This window comes from Vulpes lagopus, chromosome 23 (assembly GCF_018345385.1).
Source record: "Vulpes lagopus strain Blue_001 chromosome 23, ASM1834538v1, whole genome shotgun sequence".
Taxonomy (NCBI): Eukaryota; Metazoa; Chordata; class Mammalia; order Carnivora; family Canidae; genus Vulpes; species Vulpes lagopus.
Window position 1 is genome coordinate 15,138,714 of NC_054846.1, and position 24,633 is coordinate 15,163,346.

Genomic DNA, 24,633 nt, shown 5'->3' on the forward strand with positions numbered 1-24,633 from the left:
ACCTGCTACTTGGCTTGGCCAAACAGAAACTGAAAAACCTGACCCTGTGGGTTATACTGATGGGAGCAGCTCTGACAGATATTATAGTTTTTAACTTGATGTAGTTTATATCTTAAAGCTACCTTGCCCACAGACTAAAATTTTAAATGCACTGGAAGGGAATTCCTCATTAGGATGGATGGTTTTTCCCTCACTTTCCCCTTTTATAAACCTAATTATCATAGCCCATTTAACACTCACCAGTTAGAAAATTTTAATTGATAATTGAGATGATTGAGGTATTAATTTTGTTCTCATTCAATGGGTTTTTAAAATCACGTGACTTTTGTCCATTTCCCACACTTGAAACAGAACTGATGTGCTCTCTCTACTTTTGTCAGGTTAGCCTGATAAAATGCAAAACAAAAATGTTAAGAACAGAACTGTTTGCACTTTTAAACAATTGTAGAACAACATCAAATTATTAACTGCTGTCCTTATTAAGAGCCACTGTCATACATTTCCATCATTGTACCAGAAATTGTTTTCACCTTAAGCCATTTAAGATGCTCTAATCCTCCTAAGGGGAGGGTATAGACAGGTAAGAAAGAGGTAGTATACTCATTTTCATTTTCATTTAAACTGATGACATTTTAATTGCTAAAACCCAGGGGTGTTCTTTGACTTTAAAATAATAAATAAGAACAGTGGCTGATGTGTTGAGTACTTACTATGAGCCAGATACTGTTCAAAACGCTTTATATGTATTAAATAGCTCATTTATTCCTCACACCAACCCTTTGAAGTAAATACTGTTATTATCTGTATTATACAAATGAGGAAAATAAGACACAGGTTAAGGAATTTGTTCAGTCACAAAGCCAGTTAATGGTAGAGCCAAGATTTGAACATAGGTCAGCTGGCTCTGAGTACATGCTCTTAGCCGTGAAGCCATACTACAGGAGTAGTGTTACTGGCTGTAAAGACTCTGCTCGCTTTGGACGTTCCATGTTAAGAGTCTTATTCAGAAAAAAAAAAAAAAAAGAGTCTTATTCAGGATGCATATTTTCCTAATGGCATGGCTGTGTAATGTCAATAAAATATTTGGATAGGTCAAATTAATAAATTCAAAGTGATAGTGTGTGCTAGAGTCATATATCTCATTACAAAATAATTCTTTAAATTTCTCGTTCTCTCTTTTTTTTTTTTTGTTTTTTTCCACGGCCACCCTTTTGTTAAATTGCTAATCAGGAATCTGGTGGCTTTGGGAGCCTGGGACTCTTAACAGAGATACTGGGAATCAGCACCACCCAACCCAGCCTTTCAGGGCTACATCCTTGTACTCTGAATCTTTGCTCCTGAGTGACAAAGGGGTCCATGCAGCCTCCCTTTCCTTGTTGGAAGTGAGCTTGTGTGATCACATTTCCTGGGTATGCCTTTTATATTTTACAGGCCCTCTGACCAGGCTCATCAGCCAGAATTTACCAAGGCAGGAACAGAGTCCTGTGGCCAGGGTGGGGTGCAGATGTAAAAGTGATTCTAAGATCAGACAGCTCAGTAGACGAGGAAGTGACTGGGGTCAGGCAGTGAAATCAGTATAAGTAAACACTTGGTATCAGAGAGACGAGGAGAAAATGCAATTCAAGGCAAATGGAAGCAGTCAATCAAGCACTGCAGAGGGGGCTCCCCTGTCAGCCTTCAGAAGACAACCACTGAGGACCCTGCATTAAAGACATGTACCCACAGACTGTGAGGTCAGGTGCTGAGCATTTATCCTTCAGATGTTCAGGAGACTTGGGCCTTGTCCTACAGAACAGAACTTCCAGGTTGTGGTCATTTAAGGGAACTTCCGGCCACATTGGGCCGTTGTCCTACGGGCTCACCTGCCTGTCCCCAAGGACTGAGTATCCAAGAGAAATGGCAGGCCCCCCCAAGCCCCCCCACCCTCCCAGGGTCTAGAGCCTGAGGAACCCAAGGGAAGAGTTTAACTGCTTGAGAAGTTACACTTTAGGCACACATGTGAAATCTCCACATTATCAGCAGCTTCTGAGGAAGTTATTTGATTGCAAATAATCCTTTTATGGGTTTGTGTTTAAGCTGTCTGTGCCTCATGGAATTGCCAATGAAGACATTGTCTCCCAAAACCCTGGAGAACTCTCCTGTAAGGTAAAGTAGAGCTCTTTCTTTACTGACTAATGTAAAAAAAATAAATAAATAAATAAAAAATCACTGGCCTCTGTTACTGCTTTACACATTATTAAATGCTTTAGGCTCTGAAGATTAAAATGTGAAAAAAGTAATAATGTTTTATTAAATAATAATTGCTTCAGAGTGTGGTATTGTGCCTTACAGCGTGGGGACGTACTTGTGATGCTGAAGCAGGCAGAAAATAATTACTTGGAATGCCAAAAGGGACAAGATATTGGCAGAGTTCACCTGTCTCAGATAAAGATTATCACCCCACTTGATGAACATCTTAGAAGCAGACCAAACGTAAGGAATTAATATTGTACAGCCCTCATATCACACATGGCAGCACATTTCGTAGAACTATTAATTATATCTCATCCTCAGGTTCTTATTAGCACGTTTATTTTAACCAGAGTAAAAATTACAGTAGCGTTTTATTTCATTTTAAGAATAAATTACTTCTAAAAGACTCGCCACTGCCATGCTAATCACTTTGATACACAGAATGACTACCATGTGTTTTGCCTTCTTCATCTCATGCTGACTTAGAGCAACCAGAGCACTCAGTCATTAACTTTCAACTGTGAGAGCTATTTATTTTTGAAATCATGTAAACATGTTTATCAAAGTGCTGGAGATCAGTTTCCTACCAGAATGGATAATTATTTTTAAGGGAGTCCTATAAATGCTAAGTCTGACATTAAGAAGCACTTCCCTTTAATATTTAAGCTTAGAATAAACCTCATTTCTCTGATCATAGCTCAAAATAAGGAAATGAAATGTAATCCAACAACCTAAAGTCACTGTGTAGGCCTAACAAATTTGTGGAGCCTATGAGAATGCAGTGATTATTGAAGGTCATTTGTTTAGCAAGAAAAAATAGCATCGAATGATTTACAGAGGTATATTTGTAAAAGAACTTCTTAAGTTAACCAGTTAAATTTTTGCTGTTACTGTGGCAAATGTGAAAAAGAATACCCACCTATCACTTTATGCAAGTGAAGTGTTTGGTTTGCCATTTGTCCTAGTTTTCAAAATCTAGTCCAATTGTTTTCTTCTTTGAAGGCAGTTTATCTTCTGAAGTTTGCTAAGAAACTTAAATAGTGGTATTTTGAAGAGCAGAGAAGATAATGTGTTAAACTAGGCACAGGCAAGATACTGAAATTCTAACTGTAGTCCACAAGGGGAACATTCTTCCATTGCTCATATTCTCTTTGTTTTGGTAGATCGTTATCCATCTGTCACCGCTGTCCCTTGCTCAAAACACACTGATGGGTAATGGTGGGAGTTGTAATGCCAAAAAGCTTTTCTCGATGAAAAATAGACACTAAAAAAATTAGAAGTTATTCTTTTATAACAGTTCAAAGGTTTTTTCTACTTTAAACATTACCTTCCTCCCCGTGTAAGTAGACTTAAAGACACCTGGCCAATTCCTGGTGGCCAATTCCTGGTGAAACCAAAATGAAGCCTCCTTCATTCTGGGTTCATGGTTCACATTACATTTTTCAGAGAAATAAAACTTACTATTTGTAAGCCTCGTTTTAAGGTAAAGATTTCTAAAAATGAGTTCTACTCTCCCCTACCTTAGTAAACAGAAAATAGTGAACATTATCAGTTGAGGCTGAACGTCTGAGATCAGGGGAGAAGTGGGGGATGGTTACCTGGTGCCTGATTGTGAGCACAGATTTATGTTCCAGGGAGTTGGGTTTTGGGTCACAGTACATTGCACTAGATGATTCTTTCACATCTTTAAACTTCATTTTTTTAAGGTGGGAAATAGTGATAACCAACTCCACGAGGTTTTTAATTTTTTTTTTTTAGAACTGATTTATTGTGTGATTGCATTTATATAAAAGTCCACAAGAAGTAAATCCAGAAAGTAGATTAGTGGTTGTGTAAGGCTACGGGAAGGGTACAGGGGGAAGACTGCTAATGGAGAGAGGGTTTCTTTTTCTTTTTTTAAAAGATTTTATCAGAATAAAATCATGAGAGATACACAGAGAGAGAGGCAGAGACACAGGCAGAGGGAGAAGCAGGCTTCATGCTGGGAGCCAGATGTGGGACTCCATCCCGGGACTCCAGGATCACACTCTGGGCCAAAGGCAGATGCTTAACCACCCAGGCGTCCCGGGGAGGGGGTTTCTTTGGGGAGTGATAAAAATGGTCTAAACTTAGATTGTGGTGAGAGTCGCACAATTCTGTGAATTTGCTAAAACTATGTATACCTGAAATGGGTGGATTTTATGGCATGTGAATTATATCTCAAAGATGTTTAAAAACTTAGAAGAGCTACTTAATGCAATATAAGGTGTTTAGCTTGGTGAGTAGTACATAGTGAGTAAACAATGAATATTAACATTTCTTATTACTCATTTGTATCAGCAGTGATAGTCCTATTAGAAAGAGCTTTGGAATATATTCAGTTTACCTACCAGACACCCACCTTAATGGCATGGTCTGAGTTGTACTGACCCCTTGTGGCCAACCCTGTGTAGCCTGTTGCTCTTACCCTTCAGCTGCCAGGCGGGGTTGATGAGCAGCATAGGGGGTGGGGGTATCCAAGCATTCAAGACAGAGAAGGGAAACTAATTAGGCGGTTCAAGGTATTGTCCCACCTCTTCAAGCCTCTCAGGCTTGGTTATGTTCATATTGTTGGGCCCTTTGTAGATTCTTGTTTGTGTCTGGTGTAGGGTAAGCCTCTGACTTCATTTTTTCCAAATGGATAGCCATCTAGCCTAACACCATTTACTGAAGAGTCATTCCATTTCCCACAGATATAAATCAGAAAAAAATGAAAGTCACACATACACACATATAATAACTTATGTGAAAAAATTTTAAGCCCCCCCCCCCCCCAGACTGCAAATATCTCACGGCTCCTTTCCACAATTCCTGAAATTCCCATCATGCTCATTTACTTAAAGAAAAGCACTGAGCAGCTTCCAAGAAAATATCAGGGTTACTTTGGTAAGCTTGTGTAGTGAGCTGCCATTAACTATTACTGTCTTGGCCTAAATTAGTATTTGTTTACCTAACTTGAGAAAATACAGCATGTTTTTGCAGGTGCATTTTGTTTGAAAGATGAGGTAATAAATTTGCCTTCATTTAGTTCACAGGTTTGCCAGTGTTGAAGAGTTTTAAGTTATAATTTCAAATAACATCTTTTAATCAGATTAGATGATGATGATGATGATAATGTGGATAAGCCTATCTGTTTGTATTAAACTAAGAATAACAACTGCTTGTCAATGAGAAAAGGTCACTGTTCAACTTTACCCTCTCCCCTAGCCAATCTAAGAAGCTGCTACATGGGTAGAGAATATTGAATTCTCTTTGCTAATTTACTTAGAATTACTGTTGAATAAACCATTTAGATTAAATAGAAAATTCAGGCAAGACATGGGAAGTAGTGTTTTTGGCCTTCAAATTAGAGAAAGCATTCAGCTAAATGGTAATAAATGAAACAGATTTTACTTTTTGTGAATTATACTTTTGTGGAAGTCATTAGCTCTTTCCATTTATGAAAGGCGGAGTATAAATTGCAGAGCTTTCTTCTACCATTTTAATGAAGACTCAACTTTTAAGGCTCTGTTCTTGAGATGTAGTACTGATCATAATTTAAGGAATAGGCAACCTTGGCAAGGTACACAGGTCAAAAACCACTACTTCAGAGTAGAATGGTACCAGTTTTAAAAATAATGACCTTAAAATAAAAAAGATATTCCCATTTATGTTACTCTCTTGGTTAAAAAAAAAAGTGGTGGGAGGACATTACAATTGAGAGTCATTTCTGTCCTCCCTTGGCAAGTACACATACCTTTTCAACTTGATAGTGATTCCCTTGTTTGGCTCTACTGTGTGCTTTGCATCTTGTATACTCAGAATGTAATTATGTCAAGAGGATTCTAAGGAGAAAAAAAAAAAGTCTCAGAGTGAATAGCACATCCAGCATCCATCCTGCATGCTTCACTCATGGCCCTGTTTTCCCCCCTAAGGATCCAAACCATGCTCAGAAGCCCGTTGACAGTAGTGCCCCTCATGCTGCTGTTCTTCATGATTTCCCAGCAGGTAAGCCCATAAATGATTAAGTGGTAGAGCTTTAGGATCCCCGAGCAGTCATCTTCCCTGAGTTGGCTTCTCAATGACATCTTCATTTTCTGTGCCAATGGAGTTCTGGATTGGAAAGGTCATTTTACGCTGCCTTCAGGAAGGGTTGATTGTACTCAGCCATTCCAGAGAGCTTAGCAGCATTCCCTTGCCTTTGAAATTCCCCGTGAGAGAGAAAGAATGAGGGGAGGCAGAAAAGGTGGGGGGGGGGGGGTGAGGGGGGTGCAGAGGATTCCCTTATAGTGAACAAATAGCCAATTGCGTAGCAATTGCAGACTTTTAACTCTTTAGAAACCATGCGTACCAATTAACAATTATAATGATACTCTGTTTTCATAAGTGAAATAATTGTCTCCTAAGAATTGCAAAACCACACATAGCTTATAAGAGATGAAAGTATACATTTTTTGGTAATAATTTTTAAATACTTTTTATATCCAAGATTACAAGACTATAAATAAACTCCTGATTTATTTAAAGCCTCTTTTGGTCTACTTGGTAGAGTGATTTTTATTTTATTTTAGTGTGAGTACATTTACTTGCTAAAGAGCTATAGTAGTCCCTTAGTTAATATTTTGAGATTAAAATGATTTTTAAGCATGATTGAGAATAATAAGAATATTATACCATGTCTATAAAATATTTCATTGTTCAATATGTATTCAGTAAAGGGTTTATATTGGCCGAATAGGAACCATTGACCAGCACAATATTTTTGTTTAACCATTTCCTATCAATCACTGCATGGTAAATGCATCCAATTTGGCTTTTAAAAAGGAAGCTCATAATAACAATATCCCCCCCCCAAAAAAAAAGAATGTATTTTTTAAGTCAATTTGACTGATGTAATCTGTTCTCAGAATCAGTAGAACATACTGCCTCAGTGGACAGAACTAAATGTTACTTTGTGCTCTACTTTAATCAAATCTGCAGCCAAGGGAATTCATCATATACATAATTATAATTTTATGTTACAGAGCAAGCTGATGATTTGCACCTCACTTCTGGAGAAATTGTTTATCTTCTGGAAAAAATAGACTCAGATTGGTATAGAGGGAGATGTAGAAACCAGACTGGCATATTTCCTGCGAACTACGTCAAAGTAATTGTAAGTGTGTAGTGCATATTTAAATTCATCATATATTCTGTGGGCTCTATGTAACTTGTAGTTTGGAAAAAACAGAAGCCTAGATTCTTTTTTTTTTTTTTTAATTTTTATTTATTTATGATAGTCACACACACACACACACACACACAGAGAGAGGGAGAGAGAGAGAGAGAGAAGCAGAGACATAGGCAGAGGGAGAAGCAGACTCCATGCACCGGGAGCCCCACATGGGATTCGATCCCGGGTCTCCAGGATCACGCCCTGGGCCAAAGTCAGGCGCCAAACCGCCGCGCCACCCAGGGATCCCCAGAAGCCTAGATTCTTATATTCTCATTTACTCTCTTCCATTGATTCATTCAGTTTTTGGAAAATTAAAAAACTAAAGGTATATTCAACTAGATAATGATTAGTTATTAGTAAATTATATGCAGTATTAGAACTTAATGCCTAAATGCTATCTGAAGTCCTAAAGTGAAAAATGACTGCAGGTCAGCTGGTGAGCCAACTCAGAAGGGCGGGTAAGCACTAAAATATATATATTAATTCTAATTAATTAATTAAACATTTAGTAAACAATAATTGAATGGTACTAGATAGTCCCAAAGGAATGTTCGCTGAGGTTATAGTGCTACTTATTTTCTTTGGAGTATAATCCACTTTTGGTTTCTTCCATCCTTTCTATTCCTGTTTATTTCCATCTTAAAAAAAATAAAGATTTGAGACTATTATAGGACTTTCATTGGAGGTAGTCGTCCATTCATCATTTTTCACATAATAACTTCAAATCTGATTGGGAAAAATTATATTAAAGTATCAGAATTTTTTATGCCCTCACAGCCTACAATATGTGAGCCCATACTATAGAGCCCTCAGTGCTAAACCCAGTAGCTGTGAAACATGGAGATGAAATCAGAATGCCACTTGAACATTTATATCAATAGGAAGAGTATGACTCAGTCTCTGCTATAATTTATTGATACTGGAAAATATCAATAAAGCTAGCTTAAATTGTTGAGCATTAACAGCTTATTTGGGGGAGAAAAAGGGTGGTGATTTTCCATTACATCAGAAACATAGGAAACAAAACAACATAAAATCTGTATTTTTCAAATATAGATGAATTTGAGTCTCTTGAATTTTAAAATGTGGGTCTTAAAAATTGTCCAGTATATATATGCCCTGATTTTTTAGAGAAATCTAACCACATTCTCTAATTAATATTAAGAATAATGTTAGTTTTAGCACTCTTCCTCATTTTTCTTCTGCCCAATGTAGCAGTACTTTAAAAAGCACAATTACCACACTGAAATCCATCACACTGAATCCGCCACATTATTGGTATAAGTGCCATTTCTAAGCCTACAAGTTTAAAAAATTGTTTTAAAACTTTTGGAATTTATCAGGAAGGCTACTGATTTATTTAATATAAACCTCAAAACCTTAAGTAGTTTTCCAATTTAGTGCATTATGGTCAAATATTTTATTACAACTCAGCTCTACTGAGCCTTGTAAGTAAGGTATTCTATAAGGTGCCTGCCACTTAATAGATGTTCACTGAGTACTAATTCCTTTCTTCCTTTCCTGTTCACACTGAAGGAAAATCAAATTTCTGGAGTTACTAAAATAGAATCCATAAGTTTTATTGAAATGTTTTATTTGGGGGTCAGGAGAGTATTGCAGAATTCTTTGAACGCTTTGATAGGTGTGGTAGGGACGCCTGGGTGGCTCAGCACTTAGGCGTATGCCCTCCACTCAGGTCATGATCCTGGAGCCTCGGGATCAAGCCCCACATCGGGCTCCCTGCATGGAGCCTGCTTCTCCCTCTGCCTATGTCTCTGCCTCTCTTTCTGTGTGTCTCTCATGAATAAATAAAATATTTTTTTAAAAAATGAATAGGTGTGGTAGTGCATGAGTGTCAGCCGCCTAGTTTCTATCTTAAGTCCCCCTCATCTGAAGTTTTCAACTTAGAGATTATAGGAGAATGAAAACTCAGTCTGGGGCAGAACAACATTAATGTACTTATTCCAGCAAATAGGAGGATTGATTGGCTATTCAAGAAAGGCTATATTCCAGGTTACATTTTTTTTTTTTCAAATCTCAAATTCTGGATTTCTTACCGTTTTTGCACCTATGGCACTACTTCATCAGCTTAATACCTACCTAAACTGTTTAATTTCAATCACATATTTCCTAATTACTTAGCCTTAAATTTATCTTACTAGAATCTGAAAACATAAGATTATTGTCTTGACTTTGTCTTTACAGATTGATGTTCCAGAAGGAGGAAATGGGAAAAGAGAATCCATTTCATCTCATTGTGTTAAGTAAGTTTTATTTGTGTTCTTTTGCACTGAAGGCAAAGGAGGCAAGCATTTATACCATAAAGAATTACCAAGCTTTTTTTTTTTTAATTTTTATTTATTTATGAGAGAGAGAGAGAGAAATTGAGAGAGAGAGAGAGAGAGAGAGAGAGGCAGAGACATAGGCAGAGGGAGAAGCAGGCTCCATGCACCGGGAGCCCGACGTGGGATCTGATCCCGGGTCTCCAGGATCGCGCCCTGGGCCAAAGGCAGGCGCTAAACCGCTGCGCCACCCAAGGATCCCAAGAATTACCAAACTTAAAACACTTCATTCGTGTGACTATTCATACTCTCAGTGTGTCTTTGTAATTATGAGGAAAACTTTACTTGTTTAAAAAAGCCTTAGTCGGGGGCACCTGGCTGGCTCAGTTGGAAGAGCATGCGGCTCTTGATCTCAGAGTTGTATGTTCAAGCCCCATGTTGAGTGTAGAGATTACTTAAAAATAAAAACTTTTTGGAAATTAAATGAATAAATAAAAAAAGCTTTTAGTGGAATAAATTCTGATAAATACAACATGCTGTTAGAAGCTGGTGTGAGCAATAGCAATACTCCATGTATTATAGGACATATAGATAGCCAGAAGCTAACTCTCCTGGGATTTCCCACACACAGCCTGAGCTTGAGCAGAGACAGTTTCATTATCCAGTGCATTTTGTTTTGGCCTTCTGTTATTTATCTACCAACAGATATTTAGAAGGTTCAGATATTTTTGTCTGAGAAAATATTTTAATCTTATGGAAATAGAACCCCTACAAAAACTGCTAAGAAAGGGTTAAGTTGGAGGGGTCTTCCTTTATGTCTGAAGACCTTTCCATGAATTTATATACCCTTTTTATGCACCACTGTAACTCCTTTGTGATTTAAAACTCTGCCACAATGCAACTTTATATTCCAGTTAAATGAGCAAATTAGTAGAATTCACTACCTGCTGAAGACTGTAAACCTGTCTTTGAATAGGTCAGACATAAGGAGATGCTCCCCGAGGACTTCAGAAAATAAATGCAAAGGTTACCACAAATAAGAAAACTTCTGATGTCACAATAGTTGAATTCTATTTCAGGTTCAATTTTTCTCCTATTTTTAAGCAGTGTTTACTGTGTCAGCAGGTTGAATTCAAAATGGGCTTTCACAGCCTTTGATCCATTGACCTGACTTAAATCAGACTTTGAATGGTGCCAGTACCAACCTTTTTTCTCTTCAGGCAGTTGCATCTCCTTCAACTGTTGCCACTGAGACTTCTTTCTAAAGCCTTAAATCGAAGGTTTGGTATTAAATCATGCCTTCTAGAGACACAGTTTTATCTCTACTTCTTCTATCTTATTTTCAGTCACAATTGCAGATCATTAGAGGATTGTTTTCATTCTTAGAAGTGAGGCCTTTTTAAAGGAGATTACAGAAATCATCTTTAAAATAACAGTGTTAGGTATAAGATTGTTATAATTTGCTCAGTTTCTGTTTTCTTCAAACTTTCTAGTTGTGAAGACCATGTATCTATATAGACAACTCACTGATGATTCAACATATATTGAGCATCTCCTCTGCCCAGCTGATGCCCATTGCATTCTGGCACAGAAGTTTCATGTCTTGCCCTGAGATTCTCAGGGTTGGCACTCCTAAATTCAGTGCAATCATGATTGAAAGGTTCAGATTCAGCCATGGATTTCTGTGGCCCAAGCATATAAAGACATGTAATGAAGTAAAGGTGATCAAAAGAAGTACTAATGTAGAGTAGCCACCCAGGTGCTCATTTGGAATTCTGCATGTACTCTGCTACCTTGACTTTAGCCTTTTTCTTTTCTTTAGCCTGTTTTGAGTGAATAGGTTCATATCTAAAAAGTAAGAGCTATCCTTTAGAATTGTAGCTTTTTCTTTTCATGGAAAATTTTATTTTTTAAACTTTTAAAATTTTATTAAAGATTTTATTTATTTATTCATGAGAGACACAGAGAGAAGCAGAGACACAGGCAGAGGGGAGAAGCAAGCTCCATGCAGGGAGCCCGATGTGGGACTCGATCCCAGGTCCCCAGGATCACGCCCAGAGCTGAAGGCAGGCACTCAACCGCTCAGCCACAGGCATTCCTTTTCATGGAAAATTTTAAATTATGCCTATTGTATCTTGTTCCATAGTAAACACAGAATAAATATTTATTGAAAGACCGAATGAAGGTTTGAAAGCATTTTTTGTTAGTACTCTATAGTTTGACTCACAAACATGATCTTCTTTGTTCAGAGGCCCAAGATGTATCACTCGGTTTGAATATATTGGAGACCAGAAGGATGAGTTAAGTTTCTCGGAGGGAGAAATTATTATTCTCAAGGAGTATGTGAATGAAGAATGGGCCAGAGGAGAACTTCGAGACAAAACTGGGATTTTCCCCCTTAACTTTGTGGAACTTGTGGAGGATCATCCCACCTCTGGTGCAAGTATTTTAAGTGAGTATAGAGAATAGGTTTTTTATTATATCCTATCCTAATTCAACTAAGCCAAATTTTAGGATAATTCTTAAGCTCCTTAAGTAACTCATATTTTTTAAAGTAGAAAGAAAAAATATTTTTAAATGATAATAGTCCCTATTAGGATAGCCATTATTGTGGTGGTAATCTCTCAAACGTCTGGTTTTGGTGTTTTAGGTAATTAGCAATAGCTTCATATCAGAAATGGCAAGAAATCATAGACTTTTAAACAGAAGTGGACCATCTAGTATAACTTATTTGTATCCTCCTGCACTTTACAGTGAAGAAACTGGTCTAGAGTCCCAGACTTTTTATTCCCTCTCTGCAGTTTTTCTCCAATACTAATACATGGGCCTTTACACCTAGAGTTTTAACTTTTTTTTTTCCTTTAATGTAGGCACAAAGGTACCACCCAAGACCAAAAAAGAATATTCTGGTGCAAATTCTCAGGTAGGCTGCTTGAATGGGCAACTGTAGTAAAAACCAGGTTTCAACTCTGGGAGGAATAGTAAAATCCTAATTACCACGAGAAAATATTATAAACCATTTTTCAATTCATGGAGCAAATGTTTGAAATAACATTTGGATTATAGTGGGCTGGGTTTTTCCCCCTTTGTCTTCATACATTTTCTAACTTGCCAAATGTTTGGGAACATTTGTATTATTTTTATAATGGGAGAGAGAAAAATGGATTAAAAATTTTACACTGTATAGCATGACTCCAGAAGTGTTTAAATGGAGTAGAAATGTGTATGACTTCCATTGTTTTTAATGACATATTTTAGAAGAGTGAGCCTGATGGGGTCATTGTTTATCAAAATGTCACTGGTAATTGGGCTGTGTGTCTCTGAATTCTTTTATTCCCACCTACTGATAAAGTCAAACAGGAAAGAAGGTGACTACAGTTCTCCAAAAGGAAATGTTCACATTGGTGCCTACATTTCTTGGTAGTGAAAGTACCATTCTTTAAGACTGGTTACCCAAGTGCAGGAACAGGAGGAGGTTTTGTTTGCTTATTTTTTTGTTTTTGTATTATAAGCCATCCGTTGTTGTGAACTTAAGATATGCTAGGCACTGTGCCAGCTGTGCTACATGCATTATCCCATTCAGTCCTCACAACCACACTTAGCAACACTAACATGAGTCTGAAGCTAAGTCTAGAACCCAGGCCTGTCTGTCCCCAAGGCTTTGCCTTCACATTTTCCTGTCCTCCCTACTTGAGCTCCTCAAACATGGGGTTCCCATCCTGACCTGGCAGAGACACCTTCTTGCAGATCAAAACCTTCCTCTGATGTGTGTGGGGTAAAAAGCATTCTTGTTGGAGCATTCTATAATACAAGCCTATCATGTTTGGGTCATTACCCTACCAGCCTTAGAGCTAACCATGCCTCATGAAATTAAAAGTGTGAGTTAATGTAGTCTTGAAGTCTCATGCTATGGAATCTGGTAGTCTCTGAATCAGGCAAAGACCTGGAATGAACAGGAACCCCAGGTGACTCAGCAGTTTAGCGCCACCTTCAGATCCTGGAGACCTGGGATGGAGTCTCACGTCCAGCTCCCTGCATGGAGCCTGCTTCTCCATTTGCCTGTGTCTCTACCTCTCTTTCTCTCTGTCTCCCATGAATAAATAAATAAAATCTTAAAAAAAAAAAAAAAAAGACCTGGAGTGAACAGACTGCCCATTCTGATCTATCCTATTCTAGGTAAAGAAGAGCTTCACTGAAAATTATGTGCTTCACCAGAATTTTTTTCATAGTGTCATAAATACCATGTGCTTTTACCTAATAATGTTTTTAATGTAACTAATGTTACAGATGTTAAGATCACAATTAGAAAAAATTTTTTGCTTAAGTATTGTGTATACCTTAAAAGCAGAAAAGCTACAAATCTCATAATATCTGCCATTTAGAATAATATTTTAAGAAAAAGGTTATTGGAAACTTTTCTTTCTGAAAGTTGGTAGCAACATAAAGTATTGGGTGATTTAAAGAAGGCTTCGGGCTTTGAAATCTTTGACCCCTTTGCTTTTTTTCCCTCTACTTTTTAAGCTTCGTATAAATCAATGTCAGGTAAAAATTCCACATTTCTTACCAAACTTCTGATTTGTAACAGGATAGTAGTCTTTCTGGAGAATGGTGTGAAGCTCTTCACAGTTTCACAGCAGAGACCAATGATGACTTATCCTTCAAGAGGGGAGATCGGATCCTGATCCTTGAGCACGTGGACTCCGACTGGTACAAGGGCAGACTGGGGGACAGGGAGGGGATCTTCCCAGCAGTCTTCGTGCGGCCCTGCCCAGGTATGGCAACTACAAAAATGACTGTTACTTTTTTTTAAATATTTATTTATTTATTCATGAGAGACACAGAGAGAGAGAGAGGCAGAGACACGGGCAGAGGGAGAAGCAGGCTCCATGCAGGGAGCCCGATGTGGGACTCTATCCTGGGACCCCAGAATCACGCCCTGGGCTGAAGGCAGGTGCCAAACCGCTGAGCCACCCAGGCATCCCATGACTGTTACTCTTGAAGTGGATCCCAAGACCTTTGAAATGATATATATTCCTTTTCTCTCTGGTCATGCTCAAATTTGTTTGCCTTCATTTGAAAGAGTTGATTCATAAGTTTGTGCAAAGTCTCCTCATATGCTTTGTTGGCTGTATGGGGGAAAATAAAGACAAAAACACCTTCACTTAATAATGGCTAATTTTGTCTACTAAATGTATTCTGTATGTTGTTTTTTTTTTTTTTGTCCTGCTAAGAAAATACCATCTTTTTGCAGGTTAAAAATTTTCAAAATTAATTGAAATTATTTTGTCCTGGGAATGGAAAGGGGCATGTGGGGAGGCATGGTTCCTAAAATGTATGTGTTTTAGTCCATTACCTTTCTATATATATTTGAATTTTTGGTGTCTTCACAGCTGAGGCAAAAAGTACGTCTGCTTTAGCACTGAAGGGGAAGAAGGCCAAAGCTTTATATGATTTCCACGGAGAGAATGAAGATGAGCTTTCCTTCAAGGTCAGAATGTGTATCTTTTTGTAACTTCATTAAACAACTATAAATTGTGAAGGGTCTTCCACTGAAGAATAGAACATTTGGGTGGAATATTGATCATTAGCCAAGAATGAACAGATCTCAGACCCTAACTCTAATGGATGAGATTAGAGAAGCTGAATAGGGCACAATTAAATTATCAGCAAGGCATTTAAGTACTTAAAACTTTACTGGCTTGATAGCCACACAATCATCAAACAAATTCCTTATCCTAGGCCTTGTAACATCCAATCTCAACAATATTGGAATTTTTGTTGGTAAACCTAGTAAAGGGTAATTCTCTACGTGGACTTTGCAAACTGCTACTGTCATGTCTTTGAAACCAATGGAGAAATCAAATGGTACCTGCTACAATTGGCCACTGCAGCAGTGTTCATAAAGCACTGGAGTCTTGTCCACAAAGATACTGACTAGAATTTGGGGAAATGATCTCAAAAGGTTAAGCTCCTATGCAAAGATTTATTTATTTATTTAAGTCATCTATACGCCCAACATGGAGCTTGAACTCACGACCCAGAGATTAATAAGAGTTGCATGCTCCTCTGACTGAGCCAGCAAGGCACCCCTGCAAAGGCTTTTTTTTTTTCTTTTTAGAAGCCTAAAATTTAATCTTACTTTACCGAAGAAGTCCATCTTCTTTTTTGTTTGTTTTTTGAGTAAAAGTAGAATATTTGCATGATCCTGTCTCTCCAGCCTGCAGTTGGACCATGGTCAGAGGAAGGCACTCACGACAATACTTTGGGACTGTTCCAAGAAGAAGGAGGGTGGGTTTAGTAGCAGTTGCCATCAGAACAGCCTGCGCCAGACACTGGAAAATTCCCCATCATCAGAAACTCAGGCAGAGGCAGGGGTGCCATAGAAAGAATTAAAGCATTAGGGAGTGACTTGAGAAGATGAGACTTAAAACAGTGGGTGCCCCAGCGCCTGTCTGAAACAAAATGAGGAAATGAAGGTGATATTAGGAAGTCACAGAGTAAGGGGCATGCAGAGTAAGCAATATAAAGTTGCTGACTTTCCTATTTTGTTGTGGAGTTCTACATTTTTCTGATAATTTCTTCCTTTTCAAATGAAAATGTCATTTCTTTTATAAAATGCTGTTAGTAAACGATATTTCTTAAGCAGAATTATAATTTGTAATTCTGTATCAGTTTCTTTTTCTTCCTCTTAATTTCTTGGTTCTCAAAATCCAAATGCTTAGAAACGGTTGCTCTAGTCCTTCTCATCATGGAAATCAGTGGCTCAAAATTCATTCCTTTTTATCTTTACAAAAAATGTGACTGCAAGTGAGCAATCTGGATTCAAACTTTTTGGATGTTATTTTGGCTTTCGTTTAAGTTATGTTGGTGTAAATAACAAAATCATACTCATATTCTCCAGAAAATAGGTTGTCTTCGTTTTATAAATGACTATAGACAAGATAGGTCTAGAGTTTTTTAGTTAGAGGATTCTGCACTGCTGTCAGTATTGTTAATCATTAATATTTTACTAAATGTTCACAGAATATTAGTAGGACTTTTTTTTTTTTTGAAAAAATTGTCCTAGCCATCAGAAAACTGACATAGTATGTACATATGGACCAGAGCCAAAAAAACAAAGTTTCATTCAACTATTATGTTATAATTTAGGAACCAGAAGGAACTTATTTATAATAGAAACTTTGAACAGCCAGAGTTTTTACGGATTTTGGCAGAGTAAAGTAAATTAATGACATTTGATAGTCAGCATTTTTCCTTTCCATTTTCCATAAAGAAAGGCCTTAAATCAAACCATTTTTCCAGAGGGCAATGTACTAGTGCTATAAATAAAATCCATTTAGCCTGATATTCTTAAAAGTAGCCAGGGTCATCCTGAACCATTATAGAATCTTAAACCCAGATTCTAAGAAATGGTTAGAATCCATAAAGAACAAAATAGTTTCAGGAGATAATTTTAAAAATTATGTCTTCGTCTGTTGAGGAATTATAATTCACACATGAATAAGACACACAGTCCCTTTGACTAACCTGATGAGGGTAAATCAGATGTTCTGAGTCAGGGAGAAGCTCTTTTAAGACCGGAATGAATGTAAATTTGACTGTGAAGCCATAGAAGCATGGAATAAACCAAATGGTAGAGGAGGATACCATTATGTGGAAGAATAAATGTAGAGTACAAAATGCTCAGGATGTTGGGAAAAAGGCAATTACAGTAAAAGCCTCTCTAAGTAAAAAGTCCACTATAAAACATAGTAGCCATGTTCCCAATGGTTAGCAAAACCAGCCCTGAAATCGAACTAGATTGGGATTCTGTCCCTACCACTAACTAGACACACAGCCCTGAGGAAGCTATTTAATCTCTTCCGAGCTTCAGGTTCCTTCTTTTTAAAATAAAGAAGTCTATAAAAATCTCTCTCTAAAACGGCAAAATAAGAGTACCCACCTCTAAGACTACAGTGTTGTTCAAGTAAGTTAATTCCTCTAAAGTGCATAAAGTAGGACTACCTGTATATAGTAAACACATGGACTCTCTTACCTTCAAGGGTTTGCTTACGTGTCCCCTTCAGTGGGGCGCTGCCTGCCTAGAACAAATGAGATGGCTACCCCACACTTTCTGTCCTCCTGGACTAGCTTGATTATTTGCCTCCCTACTCTAAGATGAGGTCTTTATTCCTTGCTGTATCCGTAATACTCAACAGTGTCTGACACATATTGGGTGCTCTAAATAATTGTTATGTGAAAAAATACATATATAACATATATCTAGTACTGTTATTAAAGAATTTTAATTAGGAGTAGTGAATTTGGGGGGCACAAAATACGAGCAGGAAAATAAAAGTGCTGTGAGGGTGCCAAGGAATGGGCTCAGAGGAGAAAAGGCATCCAAGCAAATGGTGTCATAAATCATAGATCATATGTGTGGCATATCATTTAATCCCCTGGGCAAATCAAGATCAGAGAGTTACATCAAGAAAGATGCCTGTCCGGGTAGGCTGTTTACCATGCTTATTCTCAACAGAAAAATAATGATTATTTCCAATTTTTGTCTTCGGACAGGCTGGAGACATCATAACAGAGCTGGAATCTGTAGATGATGACTGGATGAGTGGAGAACTAATGGGAAAATCTGGAATATTTCCCAAAAACTATGTTCAGTTTTTACAAGTCAGCTAAAGGTGAAGCTTGACGGTGTTCTTTGGCACAAGAACTCACTTGAATATCACTTTGACTATCAGATATGTTTTTGCACTATTTTTTTAAACTGAAAGAAATATCTATGCTGTCCATGGTACACTAGAATTTTCTGAAAACAGAATACGTCTAGATTTTGTAGTCAGCTTTCATTCACAGTAGAAACATACACATGGAAACCCATGAGCAACCCTCGGTATCCTCCCAAGGAGAACATCAGGCAGCATTAGCAGGGCAGATACCCACTTCCCGCAGGGAAAGTATCAGGCGACATGGGAGCATGGGGAGGCTTACAGGCAGAAGTTGCACTTGGACATCTTTGCATCAGCATAAGGAAATTAACCATGCTTCTTCATTTTTTACTGTAGTTTAAAAAGAGGACATTTAATATTCTCCATGCTGTAACTATCAGGATATGTTTGGTCATCTAAATTTCATTTTTGACATTCAAATGAATTCTAACCATTTAAGCTCATTATCATTATTACCAGGGCAAATCTTTGCTTCAGGTGGGGGCACTTTATTAAATAGTGGGAGCCTTTATAAGCACTTGGTGAATCTGCTTGTGCTCATCAAATGCTCCTTGTGTTAAAAGTATTTTCCCTTTGTCCAAGGACTTTAAAGGGGCTTAAAATTTGATGTATCTTAGTCAAAAGAGCCAAAACCATCCTGAAATGCCATGCTAATACGACTAACCCTTTCACATACCTGCCATACCTTCTTTCTTCCATGTATACTTTATGTTAACGGGGTTATTATAAAGCACATCTCCTGAATCTGCAATCATTCTTTTGACAATTACTGGTGCCCAAAGAAACATTCATTTTCTTTGTGTTACCCCAGTAATATATAAAAACTGTATCTTGTTAGAGTGGTACATTATGAATCACATATATCTCCAAATACAAAGCAACTGTTAAAACAGAAAACACCAAACCCCCACAGCTCATTTCTTCCCACTGTAATCAGAATGAAAAATAATTTAAGAAGACTGAAGGCTGATACTTCTTTGGGTTTTTTTCTCCACCTCATTCCTGCAGAAATTACTAGGGTAAATAAAAAAACCACTTTCCTCCTATCCATTTGTTATACATTCCAGACTTAAGATGAAAGTGGTTCTTCATGTGACTGAATCAATTACAGTTTATGGGCTTAACCCAAATAGGTCGAAGACAATCTTCCAAGCAGATCAATGGAATAGCATTTCATTGGAAATGTAAAACACTTCCCCAACAACCTTCACAATTTTCTTCTGTTTTTGAGAAGAGTTTTGTATGCTTGGCCACTTTTTAGCTTTTGTCATATTGTTTGCCACTGTCCAGAAAGTTAGGCACCAGTTGTCATTATGTGAATGCCATGTGGGGTTCTGTAAAGGAGGAGATGTTCCCTTTGTCTTTGAGGGAAGTTCATCTTCCAGTTATATGGTTAATTGATTTTGGAGTATGGGAGCTGGGCTTGTTTTGTTTTACATTTTGGCTAAAGAGGACAGTATAAAGAAAACTCTTGTCAAATCTCAAGAGTAATTTCATGAGGAATTAATGAGCATTATCTCAACTACATCCTTATTTGCAGCGGGGTGCACAATGGCAAGAAGTGGAGGATGTGTGTGGAATAGGACATGAGGTATATTATTTTGCCTGGAATTTTGACATCATTTATCAAAGATCATGAAAGCCTAGCTTTATTGGAGAAAAAAAAATCCCTCTTAAATTTCGGCCTTGTGTTAGCAGAATGATAAGTGCAATAGTTGTAAATCTACTTGACACTATAATAAACTGAACTGAACTTTTCAAAGTCCTTTTCTCATACTACACTGAGTTTTTTGAGAATGGAGATGGTACCTTTGTATCTCCAGTCCTTTGCACCATATAAGCTCAATAAAGGTTGGTTTGTTGGTTGGTGGGGGTTGGATGATTGATTGGTTGGATGGAAAGCTTTCACGCGTAGCAATACTGTCTTGAATCCCCAAAGATCCAATATCTTTGCTCTTTAACTTTTTTTTTTAAGATTTTATTTATTTATTCATGAGAAACACAGAGTGATAGACAAAGAGACAAGGCAGAGGGAGAAACATGCTCCATGCAGGAAGCCCGATGCAGGATTCAGTCAATACTGGGACTCCAGGATCATGCCCTGGGCCAAAGGCAGGCGATAAATGCTGAGTCACCCAGGGATTCCCCCTCTTTAACTTGCTGACGAAAATCTTTATTGAGACAAAATTCACAGTTTTGTATCATTTCATTCCTTCATGACTATATTTTTTGCTTGCTGCTTATTACCCACTCAACTGATAAAAGGCCACGATGTTGCTCAGTATGGGTTTTCATAGGTACCTCCTTGTTCTCTGTATTGATTGAATGTAATTTTTATACTCAGTGAATTTCATAGGGGAGAAATAGGAATGTATTCTTTTTCCTTTCCATAATTTTAGGTGAAACTTGATATTGTGCGTCCAAGCTTTCTCAAACTAGAATCTTGGGATCCTTTTCCTTTAGTAAGTTGAAACAAGGGAAGTCATTTAATACATCATTCTCATCCTTTTGAAAAACTTAAAGTATATTTTTAAAAGATGTCCTTGTTTATGTGAGGGGCAGGTAATGTAATATATTTGTCATTGTGCTCCTGGAAATCATAGGTTTTACATATAGCCTGAAACATTCATAGTGAAAAACAATCAGTGTATTTATCAAGATTTATTGTTAGAACTAACATTTGAAAAAAACCAAAATATTTTCCTATGGTATCTGTTACACATCAGTACTCTTAACAATAATTTTTTTTATTTATTCAGTTTCTTAACTGAGTAAGTCATTGTTATAGTCATTAATGGTTTATCCCTTTTAATTAATGCCAGATGCATGTGGCCCATATGATTCATAATTCAATGCCACTTTGAACACTTAATAGTGAATTTTTTCAAACTAATAGGAAATCATTTCTAACCTATGCCTTTTTACTTCACTGTAATTTTAGTGGAGGAAAAAAATACAAAGCCTAAGTCAGAACAACAGCACCATCTAGGGGCCTCTCTCCTAATTGCAAGCTCATCCTGTTAAATGACGGAAGGGTCTGCAGACCAGCACTCAACCTGCACAGGTTAAATGATTTATTTGCCTAAGGTCATACAGGGACGGCGGAGCAAAACCTAGCTGGCTCTACTGATTCCCAATTGAGTACCTTTTTCCATTTGTGATGCTAAAGTGAAACATTTCTCTTTAGCAATTAAACAAGTAGATTTGATCTGATTTATTGTTCTGTAAACATAACTTCTCAGGTATAATACTTGTGGTTAGAATGAATTGCAGAGAATTAATTAGAGTCTTAAATTTCTTTCTCTTCAAGAAAAAAATTCCTGCTTAGTTTCTCAGTTTTATGTAGGCAATTTGATATTGATTGATTACCTAGAAACTCAAACATGAACTGATCTATTGATGGGGATTCCTTTTTGCTTAATAGGGAATTTATGAATGCTTGAAACATTAGGTCATGAAAAAGTCTGTCTGTAGGGCTGTGTTCTTGGTAGGAGCAAAAAATTCCTAACTCTAGGTTTTCATACACATATAGTGCAAAACACTGTTTGTTTGTTTTTTTTTTTTTAGTACTTTGGAGTCTAATAGATTAACTCAGGCAGTGTTAAGGTAATAAATTTATATTTCAGAGTCTGGGATATATCCTGAACTTTTTTTAAAAAAAGAATCTGTATGTAAGCCCTGGGTTATTTATTTTTCTTCAAATACTGTAAATTAGGCAATAACTCAATGAAGTATTTTTCAGGAGAAGTATCGATTCAAATTCATAATTTAGAAAGGAAAATCACCTATTAATTATCTGTCCTCTTTTAACAGAAATCAACTGAGACTCTTAATACCAAAATACCCATATTTAGTTCTTCTTTACAATTAAAAGGACAGCGACATTTATTTCTTCAATCATACCTAAGTTTGTTTGTTTTTTAAAGATTTTATTTATTTATTAATGAGAGAGAGAGAGACAGACAGAAAGAGAGAGAGAGAAAGGCAGAGACACAGGCAGAGGAGGAAGCAGGCTCCATGCACCGGGAGCCAGATGTGGGATTCAATCCCGGGTCTCCAGGATCGTGCCCTGGGCCAAAGGCAGGCGCCAAACCGCTGCACCACCCAGGGATCCCATACCTAAGTTTTTTTTATTCAATAGAGCCCTGACTCAGAGGACCACGGAGGCCCACCACATTGTTTCCCAATCCCAGGTAGCCTATGACTGAAGAGCAGAGTTGTTAATTCCAAACAGCATCAGAGCATGTAACTAAGCGTTCAATGCAGTACTCAAGGATTGCTTTGTACAGACACACCTCAGTGATATTGGGGATTCAGTTCTAGACCACTGCAATAAAGTGAATATCACAATAAAGCAAGTCAGATGAATATTTTGGTTTCCCAGTACAAATAGAAGTTCTGTGTACACTATACCGTAGGCTATCAAGTGTGCAGTAGCATCATGTCAAAAAAAAATTTACATACCTTAACTTTAAAATACTTTATTGCCAAAAAATGCTAACCATATCTGAGCTTTCGGCAAGTTGTAATCTTTTTGCTGACAGAGGGTGTGGCCTCAATGTTGATGGCTGTTGACTGACCAGGAAGGTGATGCTAAGGGCTGGGGGTGGCTGTGGCAGTTTCTTAAAATAGGACAACAGTGAACTGTGCCACACTAATTGACTCTTCCTTTCATGAACAATTTCTCTGTAATGTGATGCCAATTAATAGCATTTTATCCACAGTAGAACTTCTTTCAAAATTGGAGCCAGTCCTCAAACCCTGCTGCTGCTTTATCAATTTAGAATAAATTCTAAATTTACAGAATATTCTAAATCCTTTGTTGTCATTTCAACAGTCTTCACAATATCCTCACCAGGGGTGGATTTCATCTCTAGAAATCACTTTCTTTGCTCATCCATGAGAAGCAACTTCTCATCCCTCTAAGTTTTACCATGAGATCACAGCAATTCAGGCTCCACCTCTAGTTCTAGTTCTCTTGCTTTTCCCACCACATCTGCGGTGACTTCCTTCACTGAAGTCTTGAACTCCTCAAAGTCATCCTTCAAGATTGGAATCAACTTCTTCCAAACTCCTGTTCATGTTGATATTCTGACATCTTCTCATGAATCATAACTGTTCTTAATGGCATCTAGAATGGTGGATCCTTTCAGAAGATTTTCAATTTACTTTGACCAGATCCAATAGAGGAATAAGCTATATCTATGGCAGTTGTAGCCTTATGAAATGTATTTCTTAAATAAGAACACTCAAAAGTTGAAATTATTCCTTGATCCATGGGCCACAGAATGGACGTGTGATAGCAGGCATGAAAAACATTGACGTCCACCTCCATCAGAGTTTTTGGGTGACCAGATGCATTGTCAGTGAGCAGTCATATTTCAAAAGGAATCTTCTTCTCTGAGCAGTAGGGCTCAACAGTGAGCTTAAAATGTTCAATAAACCATGTTGTAAACAGATGAGTTGTCTTCCAGGCTTCATTGTCCCACTAATAGAGCACAACCAGAGTAGATTTACCAGAACTTGTAAGGGCCTAGGATTTGAGGAATGATAAATGAACACTGGCTTCAACTTAAAGTCACCTGCTGCATTAGCTCCCAACAAGAGTCAGCCTGTCCTTTTAAGTTCTGAAGCCAGACATTGACTTCTCCTCTCTAGCTATGAAAGTCCTAGGTGGTTGGTGTCTTCTTCCAACATACACTTTTTTTCATCTACATTGAAAATCTTTTGTTGAAAATCTAAAGTGTAGCTACTTTAATGAATTATATTAGCTGGATCTTCCAGATAACTTGCTGCAACTTCTCCATCAGCACTTGGTGTTTCACCTTGCGCTTTGATGTTATAAAGATGGCTTTTTACCTTAACCCTCATGAACTAGCTTCTGCTAGCTCCAGACTTGTCTTCTGAAGCTCCCTCACCTCTCCCAGCCATCACAGAATTGAAGTTCAGGCCTTCTCTGGATTAGACTTTGGCATAAGGGAATATTGCAGATGGTCTGAGCTCCTATCCAGACACTCAAACTTCTCTGTGTTGTCACCAGTAAGGCTGTTTCACTTTCTTACCATTCATGTGTTTACTGGAGTAGCACCTTCCCTTTTCTTTAGGAACTTACCTTTGAATTCACAATTTGGCTAACTTTCATGCAAGAGGCTTAGCTTTTGCCCCATCTCAGCTTTCTACATGC

General features: G+C 37.6%; 1 protein-coding gene across 5 annotated transcripts in view; it reads left to right on the forward strand.

The window, feature by feature from the left end:
- SH3D19 (SH3 domain containing 19) overlaps positions 1-20,211 on the forward strand; it is a 170,102-nt gene extending 149,891 nt beyond the window's left edge. For 4 of the 5 annotated variants that reach the window (XM_041738610.1, XM_041738611.1, XM_041738614.1 and 1 more), the window contains 10 exons: positions 2,077-2,145; positions 2,332-2,472; positions 6,165-6,237; positions 7,254-7,384; positions 9,650-9,708; positions 11,976-12,178; positions 12,597-12,649; positions 14,312-14,498; positions 15,117-15,214; positions 18,283-20,211. In XM_041738610.1, the coding sequence (XP_041594544.1) occupies positions 2,077-2,145; positions 2,332-2,472; positions 6,165-6,237; positions 7,254-7,384; positions 9,650-9,708; positions 11,976-12,178; positions 12,597-12,649; positions 14,312-14,498; positions 15,117-15,214; positions 18,283-18,399 (1,131 nt within the window). In that variant the 3' untranslated portion in view covers positions 18,400-20,211. The remainder of the gene's footprint in view (positions 1-2,076; positions 2,146-2,331; positions 2,473-6,164; positions 6,238-7,253; positions 7,385-9,649; positions 9,709-11,975; positions 12,179-12,596; positions 12,650-14,311; positions 14,499-15,116; positions 15,215-18,282) is intronic. The other variant, XM_041738612.1, reaches the window with a different exon arrangement.
- The last annotated feature ends 4,422 nt before the right edge of the window (positions 20,212-24,633 follow it).